This window comes from Boleophthalmus pectinirostris, unplaced genomic scaffold (genome assembly GCF_026225935.1).
Source record: "Boleophthalmus pectinirostris isolate CB_2022bp ecotype Guang Dong unplaced genomic scaffold, ASM2622593v1 HiC_scaffold_23, whole genome shotgun sequence".
Taxonomy (NCBI): Eukaryota; Metazoa; Chordata; class Actinopteri; order Gobiiformes; family Gobiidae; genus Boleophthalmus; species Boleophthalmus pectinirostris.
This window is the reverse complement of record NW_026571207.1, coordinates 2,912,827-2,940,280: the sequence shown is the minus strand read 5'-3', so window position 1 is coordinate 2,940,280 and position 27,454 is coordinate 2,912,827. Positions and strand designations below refer to the sequence as shown.

At 40.1% G+C, this 27,454-nt stretch overlaps 1 protein-coding gene across 4 annotated transcripts in view; it reads left to right on the top strand.

Moving 5' to 3' along the window:
* Positions 1 to 333: 333 nt before the first annotated feature.
* Positions 334 to 27,454, top strand: part of rell2 (RELT like 2) — a 35,138-nt gene continuing 8,017 nt past the window's right edge. The window contains exons 1-5 of one of the 4 annotated variants that reach the window (XM_055158937.1): positions 334 to 516; positions 9,436 to 9,520; positions 21,068 to 21,141; positions 23,741 to 23,941; positions 26,717 to 26,779. In XM_055158937.1, coding sequence (XP_055014912.1) covers positions 23,755 to 23,941; positions 26,717 to 26,779 — 250 coding nt within the window. In that variant the 5' untranslated portion in view covers positions 334 to 516; positions 9,436 to 9,520; positions 21,068 to 21,141; positions 23,741 to 23,754. Of the gene's footprint in view, positions 517 to 9,435; positions 9,521 to 14,571; positions 14,711 to 21,067; positions 21,142 to 23,740; positions 23,942 to 26,716; positions 26,780 to 27,454 lie in introns of those variants that run through there. The other 3 variants (XM_055158935.1, XM_020939542.2, XM_055158936.1) reach the window with 3 other exon arrangements.

The following is a 27,454-nucleotide window of genomic DNA, read 5'->3' as shown; positions in this document are numbered from 1 at the left end:
TTTAGTTGTTCTTTTCGTGGTTTCTTTACATGTCCTTTATTCTTGTGAAGAAAAAATACATAAATTCGTTTTTCAGTTTCTGCATTTTGTGCAGTATGTGTATAGTAATAATGATAGTTTCTTTTTTAAGGGTTATGAAGCCAGATATGACACGATCCAGACAGTTCCTCTAACAGCCGCTCAAATCATCGTCTCTCTCTCTGTGTCTTCATCACTCTTCGTGTGTGCTGCCCCCTGGTGGCGCGCTCCTTCTCGTGCATGTGCGCGCTGCACGGCCTCGCTCTGCTCTCTCCTCACTGGCGCTCCCGCTGCACACGTGACCCCTGTCTCCGGTGTGTGTCTCCTCCCGTCCTCCACCGGGGGACACGCTCCTCTCTGCGGCTATGGACCCGCGCAGCAGCCCGGGCCCCTCTCCCCTCCCCGGACACACCGCGGCCGACGCCTCGCTCTGTCTCCTGGAGGGATTTACTGAAGCTGGAAGGACGCGGTTCGTCTGGAGCTGAGCGGAATGTGTCGGTAAAGTGACGGGACCAGGGGCGATTCTGGGCTTCCGAGTTTAGGGGCGCGTAGCACCAAGGGGGGTAATACAAGAGTGATGCATGCGCATGCGCTTTCTTACCCGTCTCTCTCCATGTCTTTATATCAGTTTATCTCTTTAGATCCGTGACTCCCAAACTAGTGTGTCTGAGTCAAGACCAGGTTTGGTCTTCTGTGGCCTAATGTGTAGTCCTCCTCAGTCCTTCCTGTAGGTACTGTAGACAGTACTAATACTAGATTACACTGTACTAATACTAGATTACACTGTACTAATACTAGATTACACAGTACTAATACTAGATTACACTGTACTAATACTAGATTACACTGTACTAATACTAGATTACACAGTACTAATACTAGATTACACTGTACTAATACTAGATTACACTGTACTAATACTAGATTACACTGTACTAATACTAGATTACACTGTACTAATACTAGATTACACTGTACTAATACTAGATTACACTGTACTAATACTAGATTACACAGTACTAATACTAGATTACACTGTACTAATACTAGATTACACTGTACTAATACTAGATTACACTGTACTAATACTAGATTACACTGTACTAATACTAGATTACACTCTTGTGCAGTATAGGTGTTTTCATGTGTGAATGTGTTGGTGTTATTGTCATCTACAAGAGGGTTTCATCATGTCATGTGTGTCTTACCTGGATTCTCACTTTTCTCTTAATCACTTGGTCTGGATGTTGTGTCGTTTTCATGCTGTCAGTTGTAAAAGGTGATAGGTTTAGGACGTTCAGGACCCTAAGGACATAAATGTCCACTCACAAAAACAGCTGTAAAATCATCATAGATTAATATTTGTTCATTTTTTTCTACTTTTTTCCACTTATTCCACGAAACCCAGAGACCTATCCCTGTTTTAATAATAGGTAATAGGTTTAATATCTAACTAAAATACATTCTAAACATAAGGTAGAATATTAGCATCACATCATTTCACTTTACTTCCACTGTTCAACAGACTGAATTTCTGCACACGTAGTCCATATTTCACAATATTGTATATCCTGTTTTCTGTGACAAGAATAATTAATGAATGAATAGTCATAAATAGTCATAAATGAATAGTTGATGGAAGAACATTTGACATTGTCTGTCAGCAGTCTCACTTTTATTTAATTGGGTAATACAATCTTAAAAGTTTATTTTCTGTCGATAGGAGCAGATAGAGCATCAGATGTTTTTAAAAGCTTCATATGTTGTGCGTGTGCGCAACGTGATTCTGACCAATCAAGGGGAGAGGGGCGGGTCTTCGAGGAGACACCTGCAGTGCTATTGGCTTCACAGATGGAGAACAGAGAGAGAAAGAGAAAAGAGAGAGAGAGAGAGAGGGAGTGATCTCCAGTAAACTCATTTAAATGTTTAAGTGGCTGATAATGCTGCAAAAGACGGACATTTCTGCACAGATACTGAATCTGACATCCTCTTAGACTAACAGTCAGCTCAGTAAAATAACAAAGTCCTCTTAATTTTATGGGTGCTGAAGAAAAGAGTGTAAACTCATCCCTGACGGGGACGCACACGCCGGCGCTGGAGCTCTGATGCGTGAGTCAGCGCTCTGTGTCGTATCTGGGGAGATGCTGTCAGGGAATGTACACTCTGCGTATTGCAGTAAGCCGCAAAACTGCAACAAAATAAATGTGTCTTCTTATTTGTATTTGTGAAATTGTAATTTCTGTGTACATTAGAGGAGTTTTGGACCGTATGGTTTTTCAGTAACACGATTTCCAACCAGGAACTAAACATTTAAGACCTAAAAAATTGCTGTCCGATCTCTGTTATAATTTTCTTTCATCACAAACATACGTGGAGGTTGTGTTTTGTTTCACTCACACATGTTTAACACACAGTTTATTTTAGTCTTTATTTGAAAGGACAATGTACAGAGACTTTAAGCTCATATAAACAGAGATGTTCCACTCCAGGTTAGAGCGAAACACTTTCCATCTGCGCTCCCTGATTTACACAAATAACAGAGCGAAGCATTAGGTGTTACCAGCGTCATGAATTTCACCTTATAAAATACAAATATTCCAAACTCCAAATATAATTTCCGCAGATTTGCCCAGTAAGTCTCATAGTCCAATGCTTGAACTTTTTTCACATAAAGCTGTTCTGTAATAACTTGAGAGATCAACAATACAACAACATAACACATTAGGATCAGCTTTGTCTTCTTTTATTTTTGTTTAAAGGAAATTAATGTTGTTTTCATTTTGTTGTTTGGATCATTGTTTCCCAAAGACTGAGTCACGAACCTCAGGTGGGTTGCAAGCAGCGTTGGGAAGGTGACTTTTAAAATGTATTCCCTACAGATTACAGATTACAGACCCCAAAATGTAGTTTGTAACGGAATCCATTAAATTACTTCAAGTGAGTAATGTAATCTGAATACTTTGGATTACTTTGATTTGCTGTAGAGAAGCAAAGACGAGGATTTCTACACATGAGATGTTTTGTCTGATAAAAGAAAATGAAAAGCCCAGTCTTTACTCTTGATAGAATAGGAGGAGACACAGTCCGCGTGGCAGGGTTTCGTCCTGTTAAATCCTGTTTTAGTCCTGTTTTAGATCTAGTTTAGACCTGGTTTTAGCCCCAGTTTAGATCTGGTTTAGACCTGGTTTAATCCTGGTTTAGACCTGGTTTAATCCTGGTTTAGACCTGGTTTAGACCCGGTTTAGACCTGGTTTAGACCTGGTTTAGACCTGGTTTTAGCCCCAGTTTAGATCTAGTTTAGACCTGGTTTAATCCTGGTTTAGAACTGGTTTTAGACCTGGTTTAGACCTGGATTTAGTCCTGATTTAGACCTGGTTTTAGTCCTGGTTTAGACCTGGGTTCAGTCCTGGTTCAATCCTGATTTAGTCCTGGGTTAGACTTGGTTTTAGTCCTGGTTTCATGCCCAGCATTGAGTGGAATTACTAAAAATGTAAAAATAGGAAAAAATACTGCCCTGTAATCCATTTATTTCAACAAAGTAACTGTAATCCAATTACCACTCACTTTAACAGTAACTGTAACTGAATACAGTTACTCATATTTTGTACTCTGATTACGTAACTCCGGTACATGTAATCTGTTACTCCCTAACACTGGTTGCAAGAGATTTTTTGGGGGGTTTCCTTGTCACGTTCTGCATGTAGGTCTGCATATGTCTCCACGCACACCCACCCAGTACTCGCTTCTTCAGCAGCACCACCTTGCCTAACCAATTTACTGTGGGAAACACTGATTACTGTTTTTCCATGTTTAAAACTTGAGTATCGTATTTTTCTGACTATAAGGCGCACTTAAAATCCCTTCATTTTCTGAAAAATCAACAGTGCGCTTTATAATTCAGTGCACCTTTTATATTAATTCTACTTATGCTTACTTATTCCAACCGATTTTTGCACATATTCCACTGAGTCGTGTCCTTTAGTCTGACAGAAGTTGTTTTTTAAGTGCTTTAAAAAAAAATATATATTATTAAGTGTCATTTCTGTAAAACCTAAACAAATCTGCACAAAGCTGCATTAAACATATTATTACTTAATGTATATTTGAGTCCTCCTCGTAGGAAATAAAAAAGTCTCAAGCATTTGTTTCACTTAATGCTCCTTATAATCCTGTATGCCTTATATATGAAAATAGACGAGAGAATTCAACATTATTGATATTGTTCACGAGTGAGGGGAGGACGGAGCGTGAGATTGACAGGTGGATCGGTGCAGCGTCGGCAGTGATGCGGTCGCTGTATTGGACCGTTGTGGTGAAGAGGAGCTGAGCTGAAAGGCGAAGCTCTCGATTTACCGTCAATCTACGTTCCTCCCCTCACCTATGGTCATGAGCTCTGGGTAATGACAGAAAGGACGAGATCATGGATACAATGAGTGAAATGAGTTTCCTCCGCAGGGTGTCTGGGTGCTCCCTTAGAGATAGGGTGAGGAGCTCAGTCACACGGGAGGAGCTCGGAGTAGAGCCGCTGCTCCTCCACGTCGAGAGGAGCCAGCTGAGGTGGCTCGGGCATCTGTTCTGATGGCTCGGGAAGTGTTCTGAGCACATCCCACCGGAAGGAGGCCACGGGGAAGACCTAGGACACACTGAAGGGACTATGTCTCTCGGCTGGCCTGGGAAATTACTCACACATGCATGGATGACATCTAAAAAAAATCTTCTTTTTTTTTTTTTTTTGTGGGAACATTGTAACATTGTAGAAAGCTAAAAAATATAGATTTTGCATAATAACCCTATATAAAGCTGTAGCATTGAAAACTGTATTGAACCTGAAGAAGCTGGATTACATATCATTATATACCATACGCCAGCGGTTTTCAATAGGTTAGGCTCGTCTTCCCTGGGGGGCGCCAAAGAGCCTGATTCATCAGCCAGTTTGACTTCATGGAAACCCTCTGACCTCGCAGCATTAGGATTCGTTCACTCGACGGTAGGCGGGTACTTATTTTACTTAACCAACCGCTGCTATTTGGTCATGACGTATGTAAGGCGCTGGAACATTCTGTGGTGTCAAAGTAATTGCCGGCACAACAGCAAACAAAGCAGAGAGTGAACACATCCTTCTCCTTGATAAAATTCACCAAACATTCTCTTTATTTCAGCTTTAAATCCTCGATCTCGGGAACCGTTGCCAACACAGAATGTCTGTCTTCGTCTAGGTCCATCTCGACGTTTTGTTTACTATTGTGCTGTTTCACAAAAGGGACACAGACAGATGATCCTGATTGTTTAAAGTTAGTTCCACCTGGTCGGGTTCCTCTGCCACAGTGTGTCGCCTTGTGAGTGACAGCATGAGCCCTGCAAACTTCGGCGTCACACTGAGACAAAGCAAGCAAATATAATGAATAAGCCAGTTGAGTTTTTTGAGAGGAAGCGTGTTGATTTGCAGTCACAGAAAAGCATTATGCAGTTGTTTGGCACTAATAACATCAAGGCAACTGAAGCATCTTATCGTGTGGCGAAGACAGGCAAGTCATCAGGAGTCGTCTGCGGTAGTTTTGGCACCGATTTCAAATGTTAAGCATGTTCTGTTGATTTGGATAGGCCTTCTGATGTTCAGTGATGTTAAAAGTCGCCACAGTTAGGCCTGCGTGAAGTTGGAAATACAATATTAAGCAAATATATTATCAGGCTCTCTTTACCTACTCTAAGGGGAGGCTCACATTCACCCAATTTGAAAACCCCTGTCATACGCCATATCATTTCACCTGCAAAGTAGTTATAAATTTAGCCAGATCCATTGTGTGTCTATGATTTTAGTTTGTCGGCTGTGTGCAGAGTGCGCTCAGGCCTGGTTCAGTGCAGCTCATATTTCATAACGTGCCTGGGAGAGGACACACTGCTGCACTTCGGTGAGGTGAGATAGTGCTGAGTCGTGCTTCTGACTAACAAACAGGAAGCGTCTCACATTTACCAACAAGAACACACGCACTTTTCATGACTCATCGGGTTCAACCAAAATATCAGTGTTTTTGGCACAGAGTTTGCCATACAGTATTTATGTTTACATGCACATTAGTTCATTTTAGACTGATTGATTTAAATAAACCGACTGATCAAAATGTGTGTAAACACTTGAACTACGATTGAGGCAACGTAAATGGAATCTCAAAGATCCCAATGACACACCTGGAGAAGTCTGTATGTACTCAGATACTTGGTGCATGTAACAGTGCACTCTGATTTACATTAGGTGCAGACTGGGAGAGGCATTCAATTGCATCATGTAAAAAACAGCCAAGAAAATATTGTGTTCAGGCGTTTACGTGGTCATTTTAGATCAGTAGCAACAAACTACGGCCTCTTCACTGAACAATCACCGAGCACATTCTTCAAATAACAACGGAGTGGTTGGCTGCTCTTGTGGCTATCTAGCTCACCAGTTTTTGAAACGTTTTGTTTTTTTGAGATCAGTTTTTAACATCATATCAACGTATTTTAACCAACTAAGGCCCCGTCCACACTAGCACGTATGTGAGTTGTTTTCGTTGCAGATGCAGTGTTCGCTCACACTAATTCGATAGAAAACGGCTCCAGAGACAGAACGATCTGGTGCCTCCAGCTCCCACAAATTCATCTGAGTACAGATCTGATCCGGCACTGTGTGGAAGCCTGAAAACACTGATACACTGATGTAGGAGTTCTAGTTGCGTCTTTATTGGACCACGTCACTGTGACTTGCTCCCTTCTGATTCTCTGGGTTCGTGACATTGGTCATGTGATGCTACTGGGGAAAATAGTTTAAACAAACCAGAGACAAACGGGAAACAGTGAAGGTAGAACTACTTACTAATCCAGTGTTACTTTCAGTAACAACTGAACCTTGTCGTCTGTCCATGAAAAGAGTGTTTTCACACTTGCCATCTTCCTCGGCTCAAAATCGGATGCTGCAGCTTCAGTGCTCACAGTGCTCCATTTCCTTGTTTTTACCGTCCAGGTGACGGTATGACATCGTGCCACCAGCCTAAATTACTGTGACTCGTAGTTAATTGATGTAATTAAAAACAATCTTAAATGATCCACCCACATTCATATTCATAATCCACATTCACCAAGACAGGGAGGCGACGCCAGGTGAATTACACCACGATCTGCCAATGGATCATAAACTCCTGGACTAAGGATCAGTCTCGAGTCTCAGATATGGCCACTCTGCCCTGAAGACAAGCATCCCTGAGTCGCCTCTTCACTGTAGATGTTGACACTGGCATTTTGCAGGTACTATTTAATGAAGCTGCCAGTTGAGGAACTGTGAGGCGTCTATTTCTAAACTACAGACTCTAATGTACTTATCTTTCTGCTCAGTTGTGTGACGGGGCCTCCCACTTCTCTTTTTACTGTGGTTAGAGCCTGTTTGTGCTGTTCTAAGAAGGGAGTAGTACACAAAGTTATAGGAAATCTTCAGTTTCTTGGCAATTTCTCGCACGGAATAGCCGTCATTTCTGTCGAGTTTCACATGAAAGTTCTCTTTTTCTGGCCATTTTGAGCGTTTAATTGACCCCACAAATGTGATATTCCAGATTCAGATACTCAACCTGCTCAAAGGAAGGTCAGTTTTATAGCTTCTCTAACCTCCCTCCATCTCCAACACTGGATCTCCTCAGGGTTGTGTACTGTCACCTCTCCTTTTTATTCTGTACACGGACAGCTGCAGATCCTCAAAGGAAAATTGACGCTTAATCAAATATTCAGATGACACTGTCCAGGTGTCACTGCTTTCAGGATCTGAGAGAAATCATGGTCCTGCACTGGAGCAGTTTGTCCAGTGGTGTGAGGAAAACTACCTGGATTTGAACGTTGCCAAAACTAAGGACATGGTGATTGATTATAGACGTGCACCTTCACACAGTGTTAGTGTCATCCACGGTGATGATGTTGAAATAGTTGATAGTTACAAATATTTGGTCACCGTGATGGACAATAAACTGAAATTTGACCTAAACACTGAAAGCATCATAAGGAGGGCAGCAAAGATTATATTTATTGAGGAAACTGAACTCTTTTAATGTGAACAAAATGATTCTTAACAGTTTTTATTGTTCTTTTATCGAAAGTCTTCTTACTTTTTCTTTTATTTGCTGGTTTGAATCCTTGTCTGTGAAGGATAAAAACAAACTTCAAAATATTGTTAAAACTTGCTCGAAAATCACAGGGATCAAACTGAGGGAGCTGCTCTTTGTGGGAGGAGCAAGGTGCTGAGCAAAGCCGAGTGTCTCCTGGCTCAGCCGCTCCATCCTCTGGCTTTATGCTCCAATACGGAAAACCAACCGGTTTTCTAATTCTTTCGTGCCCTGTGCTATTAAATTATTAAATTCTAAGGGTACAGTTTTATGAAAGTTTTACATTGCAATTTGTTTTTTTTATTTTGAGTTCCACTGGTGGACGGCAATGGACTGACACACTTTATTACCTCCGCCAAGGAGGTTATGTTTTTGCCGGCGTTTGTTTGTTTGTTTGTTTGTCTGTTAGCAACATAACTCAAAAAGTTATGGACCGATTTTGATGAAATTTTCAGGATTTGTTGGAAATGTGAAAAGGAAGAACTGATTTCATTTTGGGGGTGATCCGGAAGAAATCCTGGATTCTGGATCACTTTGAAATTTTAGTTAACATTGTGGTAAATTGGGCCAAAAATTTTGTTTCTCAATATCTCGGTTAATTATTGACCAAACCCCATGAAATTTGACTCAGGGATGGACAATGGGATCCTCTTTCATATTCCAAAGGCTGATCTGGATCTGATCCAGAAGACTGATTTTATCGCAATTTATATAAAAAATGGGGGTAGTCCTTGGCGGAGGTCTGCGCTCTCTGAGTGCTTTTCTAGTTTTTGTTTGTGTTTGGGTTTGCTCTGAGATGCTGCTAATGAATTGCCTTATGAGATCAGTAAAGTTTTCTGAATCTGAATCTAACCAGCAAAACTGTTTTGAACTGTGTTAACATGATTGCACAAGGGTTTTCTAATCATCCATTAGCCTTCTGACACAATGAGCAAACACATTGTACCATTAAAACACTGGAGTGATAGATTTTGGAAATGGGCCTCTGTACACCTGTGTAGATATTGCACCAAAAACCAGACATTTGCAGCTCGAATAGTCATTTACCACATTAGCAATATATAGAGTGTATTTCTGATTAGTTTAAAGTGATGTTCATTGAAAGAAAAAAGTGCTTTTCTTTCAAAAATAAGGACATTTCTAAGTGACCCCAAACTTTTGAACCAACTAAATACTGTAGATTTATTGTATTTTTGAAGCATGGAGGGAGTGTTAGCGGCTCTGGGCAGATCGTGAGATTGTTAGAGAAGATGTACGGCATGCAGGAACAATTTTAATCAGTTTTTTTTTTTTTTTTTAGGTCGTGCCCTGCGTAATCAGTTACCAAGATGACATAATGGAAATGCAGTCTTCCAGTGATGTTCTAAAATCAGATGGAGTTCACAGTAAGTAAAACAAATCAAATGTTACTATTTATAATATCCTCTGTGGAGAAGGAAATGTCCCTGTGTCTGTACGGGGTCTTCTGGGGTTATTCTGTGTAAAAGCTGATGAGCCTGCCGTTTAGACCTCTACAAACGTGTTCTGAAATGCACGGGACTGTTGTATTAGTTTAGCATTTCAGAGGTGAGACTGTAAGGACATCCGTGTTATTCTAGCCTCCATGACCTGTGACCTTCTTCAAGTAAACAGGAAATAGTTTGTCTTGTTAAAATTTGCTGGAAGCTGCTACGCCAGAGAGTTGTTAATAATAATGCAACCACCTTCGTGAGACATTACACGGCCACGGCAGCACTTTAAGTTACTCTCACCTAAAGAACTGCGAAGATGCTGAACTCTTGCGCCATATGTGGACTGAACCAAGACTAAACCAGGTCTGAATCAGGACTAAACCAGGACGGAACTAGAACTTAACCAGAGCTGAACCAGGATTGAGCCAGGACTGAACCAGGACTAAAACAGGTGTAAACCAGGACTAAACCAGGGCTAAAGCAGAACTAAACTAGGACTAAACCAGGGCTACACCAGGGCTGAACCAGGACTTAACCAGGACTAAACCAGGACTAAACCAGGATTAAACTAGAGCTGAACCAGGACTGAACCAGGATTAAACTAGAGCTGAACCAGGACTGAACCAGGACAGAACCAGAGCTTAACCAGAGCTGAACCAGGACTGAACCAGGACTAAAACAGGGCTAAACTAAAGCTGAACCAGGACTGAACCAGGACTAAAACAGGGCTAAACTAAAGCTGAACCAGGACTAAACCAGGACAAAACTAGAGCTGAACCAGGACTGAACCAGGACTAAAACAGGTGTAAACTAGGACTAAACCAGGTCTAAACCAGGACTAAACCAGGACTAAACTAGAGCTGAACCAGGACTGAACCAGGACTAAACCAGGACTAAACCAGGACTAAAACCAGGACTAAACTAGAGCTGAACCAGGACTGAACCAGGACTAAACCAGGACTAAACTAGAGCTGAACCAGGACTGAACCAGGTCTAAACCAGGTCTGAATCAGGACTGAACCAGGACTAAAACAGGTCTAAAGCAGAACTAAACTAGGACTAAACCAGGTTTATACAGGGACTAAACCAGGACTAAACCAGGTCTACACCGGGACTAAACCATGACTGAACCAGGCCTAAACCAGGATGAAAATGAGACAAAACTGATCCAAATGTGTGATGTCGCTTTTATTTATCTGTCAAGTAACTGCAGAACAGCTTTGTGTCAATAAAAGTTCTAATATTATGAGACTTCCTGGGGTGCATCCTTAGAAGTAACACTAGCACTTTTGTTGTCGTTAAGTGCTTATAAACTCATCACGGTGAGTTATTAGGACACTATGACTGCGTAGGAAAAGTGAGGACTATGCTTGGACGTCAGGAAACAGTTCAGGAGGCCGACAGCTTCTATGAAAACTTGCGTGCAGGGTGCTGTGAGTAGTGAAGGCTAAAGCCACATTGTGAGGGCCAGATCACGAGATAGGGCGGGTGGATGTTGTTGTCTTAAAGCGGGGGCCTCTGTGGACTGTGCGGGTCCGGCCTCTATGCATGGGAACTTTCCACAGTCTCACTCACTCAGTCTGTGGCGGTCTAAATATAGATGACTTTGGTGCAGTGAGATGTCAGAATATCTGCAGTTCTTCTATCTGGATGTGGAGTGTAGTAAAGATGACGAGGTATTACTCTTGTATGGGGTATTAACTTTGTGATTTAAAATTTGACAAACGAGTAAACGCAGTCGTCAAATCCTCCTTTTATCATTTGCGGCTTTTATCTAAAGAGAAACCGTTTTTATCTTTTAATACTCTTGAACAAGTCTCGCGCTTTTTCGCTGCTCTCGTTTAGACGACTGTAATGCGCTTTTTTCTCACGATAGCCAAGGCTGCGTTCAGACTGCAGCCTGAAGTGACGCAAATCCGATTTTTTGGCTTCTATGTGACCTGTATCTGATCTTTTAATGACAGTCTGAACGACACAGATCCGATTTTTTCAAATGTGACCCAGGACACATGGAAATGTGCTCCTAAATCCGATACATATCTGATCTTTACCTCTGCCAAGGAGGTTATGTTTTTGCCGGCGTTTGTCTGTTTGTTTGTTTGTTTGTTTGTTTGTCTGTTAGCAACATAACTCAAAAAGTTATGGACCGATTTTGATGAAATTTTCAGGATTTGTTGGAAATGTGAAAAGGAAGAACTGATTTCATTTTGGGGGTGATCCGGAAGAAATCCTGGATTCTGGATCACTTTGAAATTTTAGTTAACATTGTGGTAAATGGGGCCAAAAATTTTGTTTCTCAATATCTCGGTTAATTATTGACCAAACCCCATGAAATTTGACTCAGGGATGGACAATGGGATCCTCTTTCATATTCCAAAGGCTGATCCGGATCTGATCCAGAAGACTGATTTTACCGCAATTTATATAAAAAATGGGGGTGGTCCTTGGCGGAGGTCTGCGCTCTCTGAGTGCTTTTCTAGTTTGACATGCGACTTCAGTCTGAACGGTCAAAGTGCATTTATCCGACCTACACGTTATCAACAAGCCACAAACGTCACTATTCTGCGCTGAAGTAGGCGAAAATTGTGAATGAACTCCGTGTGACTGAAGTGAAGCACATCACCACTCACCACTCTTGGCTCCGTCTCCACATCCACACGTTCCTTTCAACGGACGTCGCTGCCGCTGCCCCACAAAACACCACGACCAAAAAACCTCGTCCTTCTCCTTCTCAATCTCCTCCTTAAAACAAGTAAGTTGTTCATGTTCTGGCTCCGGTACGAGAGGAACTTTAAAATCTCCAGGTGCTCAATGCTCGCGTCCATGAGGAGATTGAGAAGGACGAAGTTTTTGGCCGTGGCGTTTTGTGGGGCAGTGGCAGCGACGTCCGTAGAAAAGAACATGCGGGTGCAGAGTCACAGCCGAGAGTGGAGGGCTTGTGATGTGCTCCACTGCTTCACTGACACGGCGTTCAGACACATTTTTCGTTTGACGAGAAGAACATTTGTGACTTGTAGGTGGGATGAATGCGACCTCTCCGTTCAGACTGAAGTCGCATGTCAAAAGATCGGATATGTATCGGTTTTAGGAGCACATATCCAAGTGGCCTGGGTCGCATTTGAAAAAAAAAATCTGATCTGTGTCATTAAAAGATCAGATACAGGTCACATAGGGGTGAAAAAGTCGGATTTGGGTCACTTCAGTCTGCAGTCTGAACGTAGCCTTAGTCAGCTCTTTCTGGTCAAATTTTATTAAAATAAAAAATCTGATTGAGTCAAATTTGAGCCACAGAGCTTCAAGCAGAGTAGTGTTGCAGTTAGCTTCACACTTCCAGGGAATATTGACGATAAGACGTATAGGTCGCGTGTAGGGCCTAGTGGTTTTTGATAAGTGAATGTGCGGCGTCAGAGGAGCAGATAAGACAGAAGGAGCTGCATGATAAGCTTCTGTTGAACCATCTCACCCTCAAACAAACTGTTTATGTCACGCCTGAGGTGCCACAGCAGAAGAGACCATGTGAAAACAAAGTTAGCTGGGAATACATCATCGCTCTGCCCGGAATGTTCCACAGTGTGACATTAAACAGCTCTACCTCACATTTATGCAATCACAGGTGGTTTTTTAGCTCAAAAATACCCAGAAAAACAGGCTGTTCTGACTGTGAGCGGGGTCGCCTCTCCACAGATCGGACCTGTAACTTGGTCTGGTTTGGTCTCCGTGACGATAGAAAGGTTTAATGCCACACTGTGAAACATTCCAGACAAAGCGATAACAAACGAAAAGAGTCTGACAACTGTAAGGCTCAACAGTTTGGAGAAAATAAAATAAATGTGATTTTTTTTTTTTTTTATCTGTGATTGGATCTGTTCAGAGTTCATATTTCAAGTGCGTCCAGAAGGATTGACAAAAAGACTGAAATGTGATGCGGCACACTTAGACAAGAATCTAATTTCAGGATGTGTTTGTACAGATCTAAACTACAGGGTTAGCAGTTTTTAGGGAGAATAAGACGGGAGATTTTGTTGTTATTGTGCTTGAGAAGACTTCAATTTGTGCAATCAAGCTAGGACTAAGCATAGATAAAAATGTACATATAACAGAATATTATGTAACAGTGGGAGGCAGCAAAGACTGTTTAAGGCTGAATTATAGTTCTGCGTCGAGTCAACACACACTGCACCTGAGTCATGTCTTTTAATCCGACAGAAATTGAACCACATCAGCGACACAAGAGCTGCAGTTTGTATCTTCGCTTAGTTTATGCAAATAAGCGATGCGGTTTTAAGTTTCGTTTCTGTGAGAGTTGAACAAAACTGAATTAAACACATTATAATGTCAATGGCTGATGTGGCTCTAGAGTCGTTACGGTTTATTTGTCGTAAAGTTGAATTTATTTATGCAGATTAGTAGTGCAGATAGTAATAATAATTATGATCATTTTAATATAAAAACGTTAATGATTAATCGATCGTTAATTCTCTCGACGATCGATTAAGAAAATTTCATCGAATGCCCATCCCTACTGCCTACTGTCGAGCGAGGTCAGACTGTTTCCATGAAGTGAAACCGTCTGATGGATCAGGCTGTGTAACTGCTGCAGTGAGCCTCATTTTGGTCTTAAAACGTTCGTATTAACCCTTTCTGCATGATCCTGGTGTTGTTGTTTGTTTAGTGTTTTTTCGCTTTTTTGTCCTTTGTCCTTTTTAGTGGCGCCAAACAGTCTCATTTTGGCCTCAAGATCTGCTTTTACGACATATCTGTACTGGGGCAAAAACATTTTTTACTTTATTACATGGTACAGTCTCATCTGCATCGTTTAGTTTCACGGTTTTCTCCTTTTTTTTTTTTTTTTTCAAACTTATCTTAAGCTTCCAAAAGTAAACAATTGTCTTTGGGTTTCCCCTGTTTTTGTGGAGTCCTCATGGCCCCTCACTGGTGCAGATACAGAGGGAGGGGCCCACAGGGACACCCCCCCTCCCCCCTCCCCCTCCCCTCCCTCGCCCTCACCCATCAGAGGAGCCACCGCTGCTACAACTCAGTGCGGCGTTACCAAACCTTTAGAAAACTCACGCAAATGGACAAACCGTTTGGATTTAACTATTGGGAAAAAGCAAAGAGAATATGGTAAGCACTGGATTTCTCTACAAGGCTTATAGTTTGAATGATTTTTTTTTGTTATTTGCCAGAATTTGAGCTTTTATTTTTTACTTTTAGGCTATTAGGGTTGTCAAAAGTAACAACATTCAGATAGTAATCAGCACTAAAACTAGTATCGGTGCTCATTTCAGCAGGTATCAGCACTAAAGAAGTCCCAGAAATTAAGCTTCCCTGAATAGTTTTAGAACAATCTTGAGCTTTATCAGAGCAAATATAAAGAGCAAATAGACGAGTAAACGCCCTTGAAGCACTGTGGAACCTACCTGGACCACTGAGGGATTACACAGATAAAAGACCACATGGGAAAAGAAAAGAAAGTACTACTACTACTACTACTACTACTTCCGTTGAAAATCCGATTCTGTTGTATTAATGTCAAAACTGGAGTTCGATTTTAGTATTCTAACACTAATGGCTATACAACTGATGTTTAACTGGCAGTTTTGTTGGTCGCTGGGTTTACAAAAATTGAGAAAAGTGTCTATTTTGATCAACTAATATTTACAAAAAAAAATAATAATAATACATCCGACTTAAATAGAGCTTTTTTTGGACACTCAGAGACGCTTTACAAACAAATAAACTGTGACAAAACGGGGGAATCATGGGGGTAATGCCAGTTTGAACAGGTTATTATTATTATTATTAAAAAAAAATGTTTAAATTTGGTCACTAGCCGAGGTGGATGGCTAAAAATTATACTGAAGTAAGAGCAAAATTACGTCAGAGTAGTATTAATCAAGTAGAAGTACAAAGTAGTGGTTCAAGTAAGAGTGATGCTACTTCAGAATCATATTTATTATTATTATTTATTTATTTATTTATTTATTTGGGGCAAGTAGAGATTTACATTCTTATACAATGGAACATATGACTTAAGTGAAACCATAACAGTAATGACAACAACAACACACAACAAAAAATTGGGAGTGGGAAAAAGAAAATGTATTTAATCCCACCCCCACTCTTCTAATCTAACACAATGAGCTTTCTTTTGCAATTTTCAGACATTTTACATTAAACTATATGAACTATTTACACGTGCGGACAAAGAGTCACTGTTATAGACGAGTTTCATTGTTGACAAAAGCGCGCGTTGCATGCTGGGAATTATTTTGGTCGGCGGCAAGAAACACTAATTCAACATGACTGACGGAGCGAGAAAGCACGTAAAGGGTATTGATCCCGGTTATTTATCCACTCTAACGGCAGAGGACCCAAGACCATTTGACCAGAAATTGGTCATAAGCATCGACGGACGACAAATCACCCTTTTCAACCCGTACAAAAGGTGGACCAAACCAAATTTCTGGTTTGAATCGCCAACTACCTGGACAAATATTCACTTCGGCGATATCCACAATGACTTGGTGGAAACTCCTGGGCCATTCACAGCAGAAAAGATGAAAAGAGTCTCGATGTGTTGTTGAACTTGTTGGAGTCCACGGTTTGCTCGGATCTTCTACGTTTGCTCTGCGGATGTTTGAAAGCCGTTTAATTCACCGTTAGCGGTTCTTTTCACTCAGAATATGAAAAAGACATTTTTCTTCTTCCGTGCTTCTATTTGTGCATCCCGATAATGCAGCAGGAATTTACCATTATCGGGGATAAATACACGAGGTTACGCACTGTGTTTGACGCTATCGTGTTTCTTGCCTCCGACCAAAATATTTCCCAGCAGCAACGCGGGCTTTTAATAAAAATGACGTCAGCTAAAATCAGTGTTGGGGAGTAACAGATTACATGTACCGGAGTTTCGTAATCAGAGTACAAATTATGAGTAACTGTATTCAGTTACAGTTACTGTTTCAGTGAGTGGTAATTAGATTACAGTTACTTTGTTGAAATAAATGGATTACATGGAGGTATTTTCCTGTTTTTACATTTTGGGCTGTACCCCCCCCCCCAACCAGGTCTAAAACCAGGTCTTAAAACCAGGTCTAAACCAGGTCTAAAACCAGATCTAAAACCAGGTCTAAAACCAGGTCTAAACCAGGTCTAAAACCAGGTCTAAAACCAGGTCTAAAACCAGGTCTAAACCAGGTCTAAAACCAGGTCTAAAACCAGATCTAAAACCAGGTCTAAACCAGGTCTAAAACCAGGTCTAAACCAGGTCTAAAACCAGGTCTAAAACCAGGTCTAAAACCAGGTCTAAAACCAGGTCTAAAACCAGGTCTAAAACCAGGTCTAAAACCAGTCTAAAACCAGGTCTAAAACCAGGTCTAAAACCAGGTCTAAAACCAGGTCTAAAACCAGTCTAAAACCAGGTCTAAAACTCTAAAACCAGGTCTAAACCAGGTCTAAAACCAGGTCTAAACCAGGTCTAAAACCAGGTCTAAAACCAGGTCTAAATCTAAACCAGGTCTAAACCAGGTCTAAAACCAGGTCTAAAACCCAGGTCTAAAACCAGGTCTAAAAGGTCTCTCTCTAAAACAGGTCTAAAACCAGGTCTAAACCAGGTCTAATCCAGGTCTAGTCTAATCTTCAGATCTAAACGTTAAAACAACACTGGCTGAAACTCGCCCGTAGTTTGGTAGTGTAACATAAGGACACCAACAATGGTCAGGTTAAGGATACAGACAACGGTAACAGACGACAGATACAAGTCACGTAACGGACGGCACTTACCAGAAATTATATAATCTGTGGTAACTTTATGGTACTTTAGCGTAATATTACTCAAGTAGAAGTACAAAGTAGTGGTTCAAGTAAGAGTAACACTGTTTCAGAATTATATTACAGTCTTCAATCCAGTCCAATCCAATCCGACTTTATTTGTATAGCACATTTTACAAACAAAACCATTTCGGCCACAGAGAAGGCCCTGTTCCCCCCTGGTTTTAAGTCTTCTTACAAGTACAAAGTAGTGGTTAAAGTAAGACGCTACTTCAGAATAATATTACTCAAGTAGAAGTATTAATGCAATTGGATACACAAACTCTGGTATTTCAAAAGGATGGACACAAAAATTAAACAAACAAAATCATACCTGAAGGAGCGCTGCAAAAATCATGTCAAATTTTGAACATAAAGATTTTATCACTTGTATACTTACTCACAGTGGGAAAAGTAACCAACACTTTTACCCAAGTAAGAGTACAATAAAAATATTACTCAAGTAGGAGTAAAAGTGCGCTGGAGTATCTGAAATGTAGTAAAGTAAAGTACTATGCGGTCACTAAAACATTGAGTGTGTAACATGCACATCAATAACCCGGTTATGACGGGTTTTTTGAGTATCCTGGTTTCTTTATGGTGCATGTAAACGCAGTAACCGGTTTCAGTAACCCGGTTACAGTATCCTGGTTATTAGAAACCGGGGTACTGTGTATACATGCCACAAGTAACCCGGTTACTTATCGGAATAAACCAGCTACAGTAACCCGGTTTCTAATAACCGGGATACTGCCATAACCGGGTTACTGAAACCGGGTTACTGCGTTTACATGCACCATCAAGAAACCGGGATACTCAAAAAACCCGATCATAACCGGGTTATTGATGTGCATGTATACGCACTCACTGTCAGTGAAATCACTTTTGCGTTGAAGTCCATGTTATGTCTTGACCAGACCATGTGTTTATATAAAAACTTGAATTTATGGATATTTTGGCGTCGCTTCAGACGTGTATCCAGACTTTTACACCACATATAGACACAAAGAAACATTTATAGGTAGTTCAAACATTGGGCAATTTGAAATTTCCATAGTTCTCTCTCTCATTTTGAACAAGTTTTGTAGATGACTTGGTAGTAAATTGTTGAATGCTCTAAATAAAATTACCAGTGTATAATATTTGACAAGATCAGGTCAGGATTCGTCAGGAGCAATATGTGAAATAAAGAAGAACCAATGAACAGTAGAATGTGCAAAGGGCATTTTGATCAAGGTAATATTTCACTTTTTTTGGACATTTTTGTTTTTATATATTTAATGTGGGCTTTCCGTGATAATTTACTGTCCATTATAACTCCCAGGAATTTATTTTCATTTACATTTTCTATTTCTGTTTTCTGTTTCTATTCTTCAATCCGTCAGTGTTGATCTTGTGTTTGCCAAACATCATTGTCTTGGTTTTATTCAAGTTTAATGACTATTTATTCATATCCATCCAATATTACTCAAGTAGAAGTACAAAGTAAGGGTTAAAGTAAGACTCTACTTCACAATAACATTACTCAAGTAGAAGCACTACAACTTCTGCTGAAAAATTCGATTCTGTTGTATTAATATCAAAACTGGAGTCACTGGGTTTACAAAAATACAGAAACGTTTCTATTTTATCAACTAATATTTACAACAACAAAAAAAAGTTTAAATCTGGTCACTGGCCGAGGTGGATGGCCAAAAATTATACTCAAGTAAATGTAACGTTACTTCAGAGTAATATTACTCACGGAGAAGTACAAAGTAGTGGTTCAAGTAAGAGTAATGTTACTTCAAAATAATATTACTCAAGTAGAAGTACAAAGTAGTGGTTGAAGTAAGAGTATTGTTACTTCAGAGTGAATATTACTCAAGTAGAAGTACAAAGTAGTGGTTCAAGTAAGAGTAATGGTACTTCAGAATAATATTACTCAAGCAGAAGTAGGGCTGGGTATCATTAAGAAGTTGCCGATACGATACATGCCTCGATACGATACATATCTTGATACAGTGCACTTTCGATTTGATACGATATATTTCAAAATGATTCAATATGGTTCAATAAAAAATAAAGACTAAATCATGGCTGTGATACTAAAAGTTTTTGTTAAACCACTTCTTGTGCAAAGTTCATATGAAACACAAACATTTTAATAATTATCAAAACAGTGAAAATGTCAAACGTGTCGCATAAACGAGTTTCCTTCCTCTGAACAAGCAACAAAACTGTAGCTCTGTAACCAAATAATTCAGTAAAATTTTGTAAAATATACCAAACAATACTCTTGGTGATATATCGATACAGCAGCCCACGATATCGATACTGTATCATCACATTAAACGATGCGATATGTCGATATTTTTGCACACCCCTAAGCAGAAGTACAAAGTAGTGGTTCAAGTAAGAGTAATGGTACTTTAAAATAATATTACTCAAGTAGAAGTACAAAGTAGTGGTTAAAGTAAGACACTACTTCAGAATAATATTACTCAAGTAGAAGTATTAATGCAATTGGATATTTCAAAAGGATGGACACAAAAATGAAACAAATAAAATCATGCCTGAAGGAGCGCTGCAAAATCATGTCAAATTTTGAACATAAAGATTTAATCACTTGTATACTTACTCACAGTAGGAAAAGTAACCAACACTTTTACCCAAGTAAGAGTACAGTTACTTCAATAAAAATATTGCTCAAGTGGGAGTAAAAGTGCGCTGCGAGAAAAGTACTCTGAAAAGTAGTAAAGTAAATGTAATGTAATGTAAATGTGCCTTTGGTCACTAAACATAGTCAGTGAAATCACTTTTGCGTTGAAGTCCGTGTTATGTCTTTTCGCTGGTATCTGTTATCCAGGCAGTACCTGTGTAAATGGATTCACACATAAAATATTCAGATGTGGAGAGTTTGTTCCAGCAGGATGATTGTTACGACCCAGCTCGTTTGGGGTGAGGGAAGTAACAAAAATAAAACCAAGATGTAAAATGGAATAAATTAAATAATGTTTAATTAACAGGAATGTAAAGGTAAATTAACAAAACACTAAAAATATACAGAAAGCAACCTAAACTAAGAAACAGAACAACAGAATAAACAGAGTTTTGTGCCAGAAAAGGGGTCACGCAGGCTTACAAAAAACGAGTGGTAAAACTTAGGGACACACACTAAACCAAAACACAAGTTCCCCAAATTAAACCACATAAACCCACAAACAGAATCAAGTGACCAAATTTTAAAAAAGCACAAAACTGAACTAAACTAAACTACACACGAAACAAAATGGCAGACTGACTACCAAGGCCAGCAGCCCTGAACAGGTGCTGGTAATCTCCTTAAATAGGGGGCGGTGGCTGCAGGTGAGGTGGGCGTCGACCTGCCCCACCAATCACAAACGAGGGCTCCCACAGCAGGAATCCAGGTGTGTCAGCAAACTTATTTAGAACACACAGAACAAATGACAATCCAAGGCCTGGGGCAGTAACGATGATACAGCCGAGGATTGTGCTGGATAAATGCAGCTTTTGTTTACACTAATTTGCTCTCAGATCATTTTTTGAAGTACTTAAAATGTATAGTTTTTCATCTGTTTCTGTTTCAGGCATGGGGGTCAATCATTTTAAAACGTGGTTGAAAGTTTGTTTAAAAAAATCTGTTGAAATCCTCTCTCTCTTTTTCAGACGGGGTTTGAGGAGGCCTAGAAGATGGTTTGAACCAGCTCCACACTCTGTCTTCAGGTCTGTGTCAGTTGAAGGTTCGATTCTCCAGCACACAGCAGAACAAACTGAGACAAATGGGTTCGCACGACGTTACAAGTGTGAAAAAAAAAGCACATTATAGATTATAGAGACTAGGGATGGGCATTCGATGAAATCGATCGTCGGAAGAAATTAAAGATCGATTATCGATTAATCATTAACGTTTTTATATTAAAATGATCATCATTATTATTACTATCTGCACTACTAATCTGCATAAATAAATTCAACTTTACGACATATAAACCGTAACGACTCTAGAGCCACATCAGCCCGTTTGACATTATAATGTGTTTAATTCAGTTTTTTGTAAACTCTCACAGAAACAAAACTTAAAACCGCATTGCTAATTTGCATAAACTCAGTGAAGATAACTACAGCTCTTGTGTCGCTGATGTGGTTCAATTTCTGTCGGATTAAAAGACATGACTCGGGTGAATACAGGTCAGTGTGACCAGATTTGCGTTTGTCAAACCCAGGACACCGTACGGGGGGAGGGAGGTGGGGACTCGTCATCGACATTGAGCAACTTTCACCTGGTAAAACTTTTTCCCACTGGACACCGAAACATATGTGCTGCTTTGTTCACTGTGCACATGGACTCACACTTGTCCCGAACGCAACGGAAAGTGTGGAATTTCTTGTACAAATCATCGTTAAATACACATTTGTGCTTCGGTACGTTGCAGACTGACCCACTGTTTGTGTCTCGCTCCTTCTGATGCAGAGACACATGTACACACCTGTTTGGTCACGATACACACACCAACATACATTCAGTTTGTCAATTAAAATTAACGTAATCGATGAAATTCTTAATGATCAATTATCGATTAATCGATTAATCATGCCCATCCCTAATAGAGACTGTAGCCCCTGTCAGCACTAAACCCTAATATTAAAAAAAAAAACTTTACTCTTTAAACTCTTTATAAGTCCCCGTAAGACCCCGTTTACACTAAAACAAATTCACATATCACTGTATCGGAAACAATCTGCGTCCAGATACGTCGTTTCTGTGTCCGCAAGCCTTTCCTTTCTACACAGCTTTGAGCATATTTATTTACGTTTTACAGAAACTAAACTTAAAACTGCATGGCTAATTTGCATGAAATGAACGCTCAAAAAACAGCTCTTTCCGGATGCGCTGATGCGGTTCAGTTTCTGTCGGACTAAAGGACACGATATGTGTTCTTTCTGTGACAGAGGGGTGTTCTGCTCATGGTGAGTCTGTTCTGTGCTTCTATTGCATTGGAGATGGTTCATGTTAAACTTTTTAGAGATTATACGCTGTAGGTCGTACGCACAGACCGTATATATGAATATATTCTAGCTTCTTAGTGTTTTGGCGGTGAATTACTTCGTGGCGCTCAGACCTACATCAGAGTATCAGCGTTTTCAGGCGTCCACACAGTGCTGGATCAGATCTGTGCACAGATTAATTCGTGGGAGCTGGCAGCACCAGATCGTTTCGTCTTCGGAGTCATTTTCAATCGGATTAGTGTGGACGAACACTGCATCCACAACGAAAACGACTCGAATACGAACTAGTGTGGACGGGACCTAAGTTTAAACATGTATTTTTGGATGTGGCGTCACAAACCGAAGAGAGTTGGCCTGGGATTTTTACGGGATTATTAATAAAAACAAAAGAAAGTAAAAAAGCTGCTTTGTGTTTTCTCATAAGGGTTCTGCAGGGGGCACTCGCTTTTGCTTTAAAACAATGGAGATTTTAAAATGCTCAATACTAATTTTAGCATTCATTTAAAAGTTTTTTAATACTAACTTGGCAACCACACTGTTAGATCAGGCAACGGCCGCGCTTAGCTCCTGGTTTAGTCCTGGTTTAGTCCTGGTTTAGTCCTGGTTTAGCCCTGTTTTTAGAGCTGTATCGTTCGCAACCGACACATCACTAATACAAACTCGGGATATAGCGAAAATAATGAGAAGACTGTATTACTCACCTCTCATAAAGTGGTACATTTAAAGTGCAGCATCTCATCCACATTATCCATAGAATTTGTCCTCTGCAGATAATGACTTCAGTCCACAAAACAGCGCTGTGACTCCAGTTTGAGGCGTTCTTTGAAAGTAAAAAGGCAAGAGTAGTTCCTCACGTGTGTCTGTTTACATCCACACAGCGTGGATCGAGGTGAAGCTGCAGATTAGTGACCGTGACTAACCCTAAGAATCACGTATCTGAAGTACTGCACCACATTTCACAAATAATAATAACACCCAATTGAATTCCACACCCTTTTGCGTCACCGTATGCACGCAGATTTCCTCCCGAAAACGCTCGTCTAAACTAAAAATAAAAAGTGAAGACGCGACGCCACTTTTGTGTCTTCTGTTCAGACCGTTATTATATAAACGTAGCCTGTGAGTTCTCATTTATCAGAAGGTGGACAAACCGAATACGGAAAATGTGGTTGAAGAAAGAATGCCGTTTAGATTATTTAGATTTTTTAGGCTTAGCAAATTGAACCAACAAAGAAAAGAATTAAATGAAGCAACAATAAAATATAACAGGATAACAACAGGACAGTTTTGGGGTTTCAAACTCGTTTACAAACCGTGTATCTGTTGTCCCAGGTGCCGCATACACCATGAGCGAGCAGGAGGTGGCGCTGCGGGAGGAGAACCCGCCTCCCTACATCATCTTCGTGGTGGTCTTCCTGTTCTTCCTGACGGGGCTGGGCGGCTTCCTCGTCTGCCACCTGCTCAAAAAGAAGGGCTACAGCTGCCACATGGAGGACGAGCTGGAGGACGAGGACCAGCTGGAGAACCAGGACGGTGAGGCTCCGTGTGTTGTTGTTGTTGTTGTTGCGGTTGGATTACTGGAGGATTTATGGGACTCGTGAAGAGCTGTAGAAGGCTCAAGCTTGAGGCATTTTAACGTTAGAGGCATAATCTAAACTTAATGGTGTTGGTTGTGGAAAGAAAAGGAGCGACAAGTTTTGCACGTTGGTCAAGTGGCTAAAGACGCTCTGTGCGGCCGATCCCCGACGATGTGAGTTATTTCTGACTCCAGCAATTTGGCAAGTTCATTTGTATAGCACAATTGGGTACACAAAGTAATCCAAAGTACTTTACGGAATGAGAAATACATTAAAATCACAATACAAACAAATCAAAACATAAATAGTCATCATAAAATTAAAAAGAGAGAGACATTAAATTAGAGAGAAGAGTGCAGAATGAAAACCTTTCAGTCACGCACAGCCAAACAGAACCGTTTTGAGCCTGGATTTAAACAGAGTCAAAGTAGAGGTCTGTCTCTTAACTTCAGGAAGACTCCAGGTTTTAGCTGCATGAATCTGAGGTGGTGTCCAGGCACAGTGTTGGGAAGTGTGACTTTTAAAATGTATTCACCTGACAGATTACAGATTACACAGTTACTTAAGGTGAGTAAAGTAATCTGAATACTTTGGATGACTTGATATTGTCGTGCTTTTTAAAACTAGATGAATGTAGCGACCACATCCTGAAAATTCATGTTTGTTCTCTTCATATTGTCTGTTGAGCCCGAAGTCTCCATGAATAAGCGACTATTTACCGTAAAGTAGCAAAGACGAGGAAATCTTAAAATAAGATGTTTTGTCCTGGTTTTAGTTCCTAGTTTAGTCCTGGTTTAGACCTGGTTTTAGTCTTTGTTTAGACCTGGTTTAGTCCTGGTTTAGACCTGGTTTAGTCCTGGTTTAGACCTGGTTTTAGTCTTTGTGTAGTCCTTGTTTTAGTCCTGGATTAGTCCTGGTTTAGACCTGGTTTTAGTCCTGGTTTAGTCCTGGTTTAGACCTGGTTTTAGTCTTAGTTTAGACCTGGTTTAGTCCTGGTTTTAGTCCTGGTTTAGTCCTGGTTTAGTCCTGGTATTAATCTTTGTTTAGACCTGGTTTAGTCCTGGTTTAGACCTGGTTTTAGTCTTAGTTTAGACCTGGTTTAGTCCTGGTTTTAGTCCTGGTTTAGTCCTGGTATTAATCTTTGTTTAGACCTGGTTTTAGTCCTGGTTTAGTCCTGGTTTAGACCTGGTTTTAGTCTTAGTTTAGACCTGGTTTAGTCCTGGTTTTAGTCCTGGTTTAGTCCTGGTTTTAGTCCTGGTTTAGTCCTGGTTTTAGTCCTGGTTTTAGTCCTGGTTTAGACCTGGTTTAGTCCTGGTTTAGTCCTGGTTTTAGTCCTGGTTTAGACCTGGTTTTAGTCTTAGTTTAGACCTGGTTTAGTCCTGGTTTTAGTCCTGGTTTAGTCCTGGTATTAATCTTTGTTTAGACCTGGTTTAGTCCTGGTTTAGACCTGGTTTTAGTCTTAGTTTAGACCTGGTTTAGTCGTGGTTTTAGTCCTGGTTTAGTCCTGGTTTAGTCCTGGTATTAATTTTGTTTAGACCTGGTTTAGTCCTGGTTTTAGTCCTGGTTTAGTCCTGGTTTTTAGTCCTGGTTTAGTCCTGGTTTAGTCCTGGTTTAGTCCTGGTTTAGTCCTGGTTTAGTCCTGGTTTAGACCTGGTTTAGTCCTGGTTTAGTCCTGGTTTTAGTCCTGGTTTAGTCCTGGTTTAGAACTGGTTTAGTCCTAGTTTTAGTCTTTGTTTAGACCTGGTTTAGACCTGGTTTTAGTCCTGGTTTAGTCCTGGTTTAGAACTGGTTTTAGTCCTGGTTTAGACCTGGTTTTAGTCTTTGTTTAGACCTGGTTTAGTCCTGGTTTTAGTCCTGGTTTTAGTCCTGGTTTAGTCCTGGTTTAGTCCTGGTTTATTCCTGGTTTAGTCCTGGTTTAGTCCTGGTTTAGTCCTGGTTTAGTCCTGGTTTAGTCTTGGTTTTAGTCCTGGTTTTAGTCCTGGCGTTAGTTCTAGTTTACCGGCGGTGTCTTGGCAGTACGGAAGGAGACGTGGGACACAGCCCAAAATGTGAAAATGTGAAAACAGGAAAATACCTCTGTGTAATCCATTTATTTCAACAAAGTAACTGTAATCCAATTACCACTCACTCAAACAGTAACTGTAACTGAATACAGTTACTCATAATTTGTACTCTGATTACGTAACACTGGTACATGTAATCTGTTACTCCAAAACACTGGACACACAACAGAGGATCCCAATGTAAGTTTTATCTTGTGGCCCACCTTCTGTCGGACTAAAGAACACGACTCAGTGGAATAAATGTTGGAATATATGTTGGTTCGAGGTCAGTAAGCACCAAAATTAATACATTAGGTGCACCGGATTATAAGGCGCACTGTTGATTTTTCGGAAAATTAAGGGATTTTAAGTGCGCCTTATAGTCCAAAAATCAGTGTTTCCCACAGAACTGGTTATGCAAGGTGGAGCTGCTGAAAAAGTGAGGAGCAGGGGGTGCACAGAGATGTATGTATGTATATTTCAGACTTATAAACAGATCGTGACAAGGCGACCCAAAAAAAAAATCTCTTGTGACCCACCTGATGGTCAGGAAACACTTGGGACCCTGTACCATTGGAAACAAGGATAGACAGGTCATGTTTATTCAATTTAAAATCAAAATCTTATATATTATGATTCTTCCATAGCATTTAACAAGCATTTAACAGTTCAATTTCTCTGTGGTCTAGATGACGACGACGAAAACCAGGACACGGTGGAGCAGATCCTCAAATGCATTATTGAAAATGAAGGTGGGACAAACGTGGATAACAGTTTCGCGTTTCACACAAACATGTAAAGTTTTATTATTCATAAGTATTTAGTTTAACACAGTCAAATCAAAATCACAAATGGTCACAAATACATAGACATTATTTGATGTGACGATATCACATTTTAGCATTACAAGTATTGTTTAAAGAAATATCACAATTTTACGATTTTTTAAAATGATTGACACCAAGTAACAGATTTTCAGATTTTCTAATAGCTCATCATTCCTCTAGTAAATGTCCAGGTCTATAAAATCAAGCTTTATGAATGATAAAGCCAAGTTATTATGACAAAACAGGTACATAAAAAAAACACTTTATCATCACAATTATCATGTTTTTTATTAAAGTGCGTTCCTTGTATTGGATGAGCAGTAGTTTCATGTATTTCAGTCTTTTCTCAAATAGTAACGTGTTAAAATGTGCTCTTATGACAGATTCCCACAAATTAAAACATCACAGTAAATTGTTGGTCCCAATATCAGCGACATTTTAGTGTCTTTTTCAACTAAACTAAATAAAATACAAAAAAGACATATATGGAGTATGTAGTGTATACTGTATTTTTCGGACTATAAGTCGCTCTGGAGTATAAGTCACACCAGCCAAAAAATGCATAATGAAGAAGAAAAAAACATATACAAGTCGCACTTT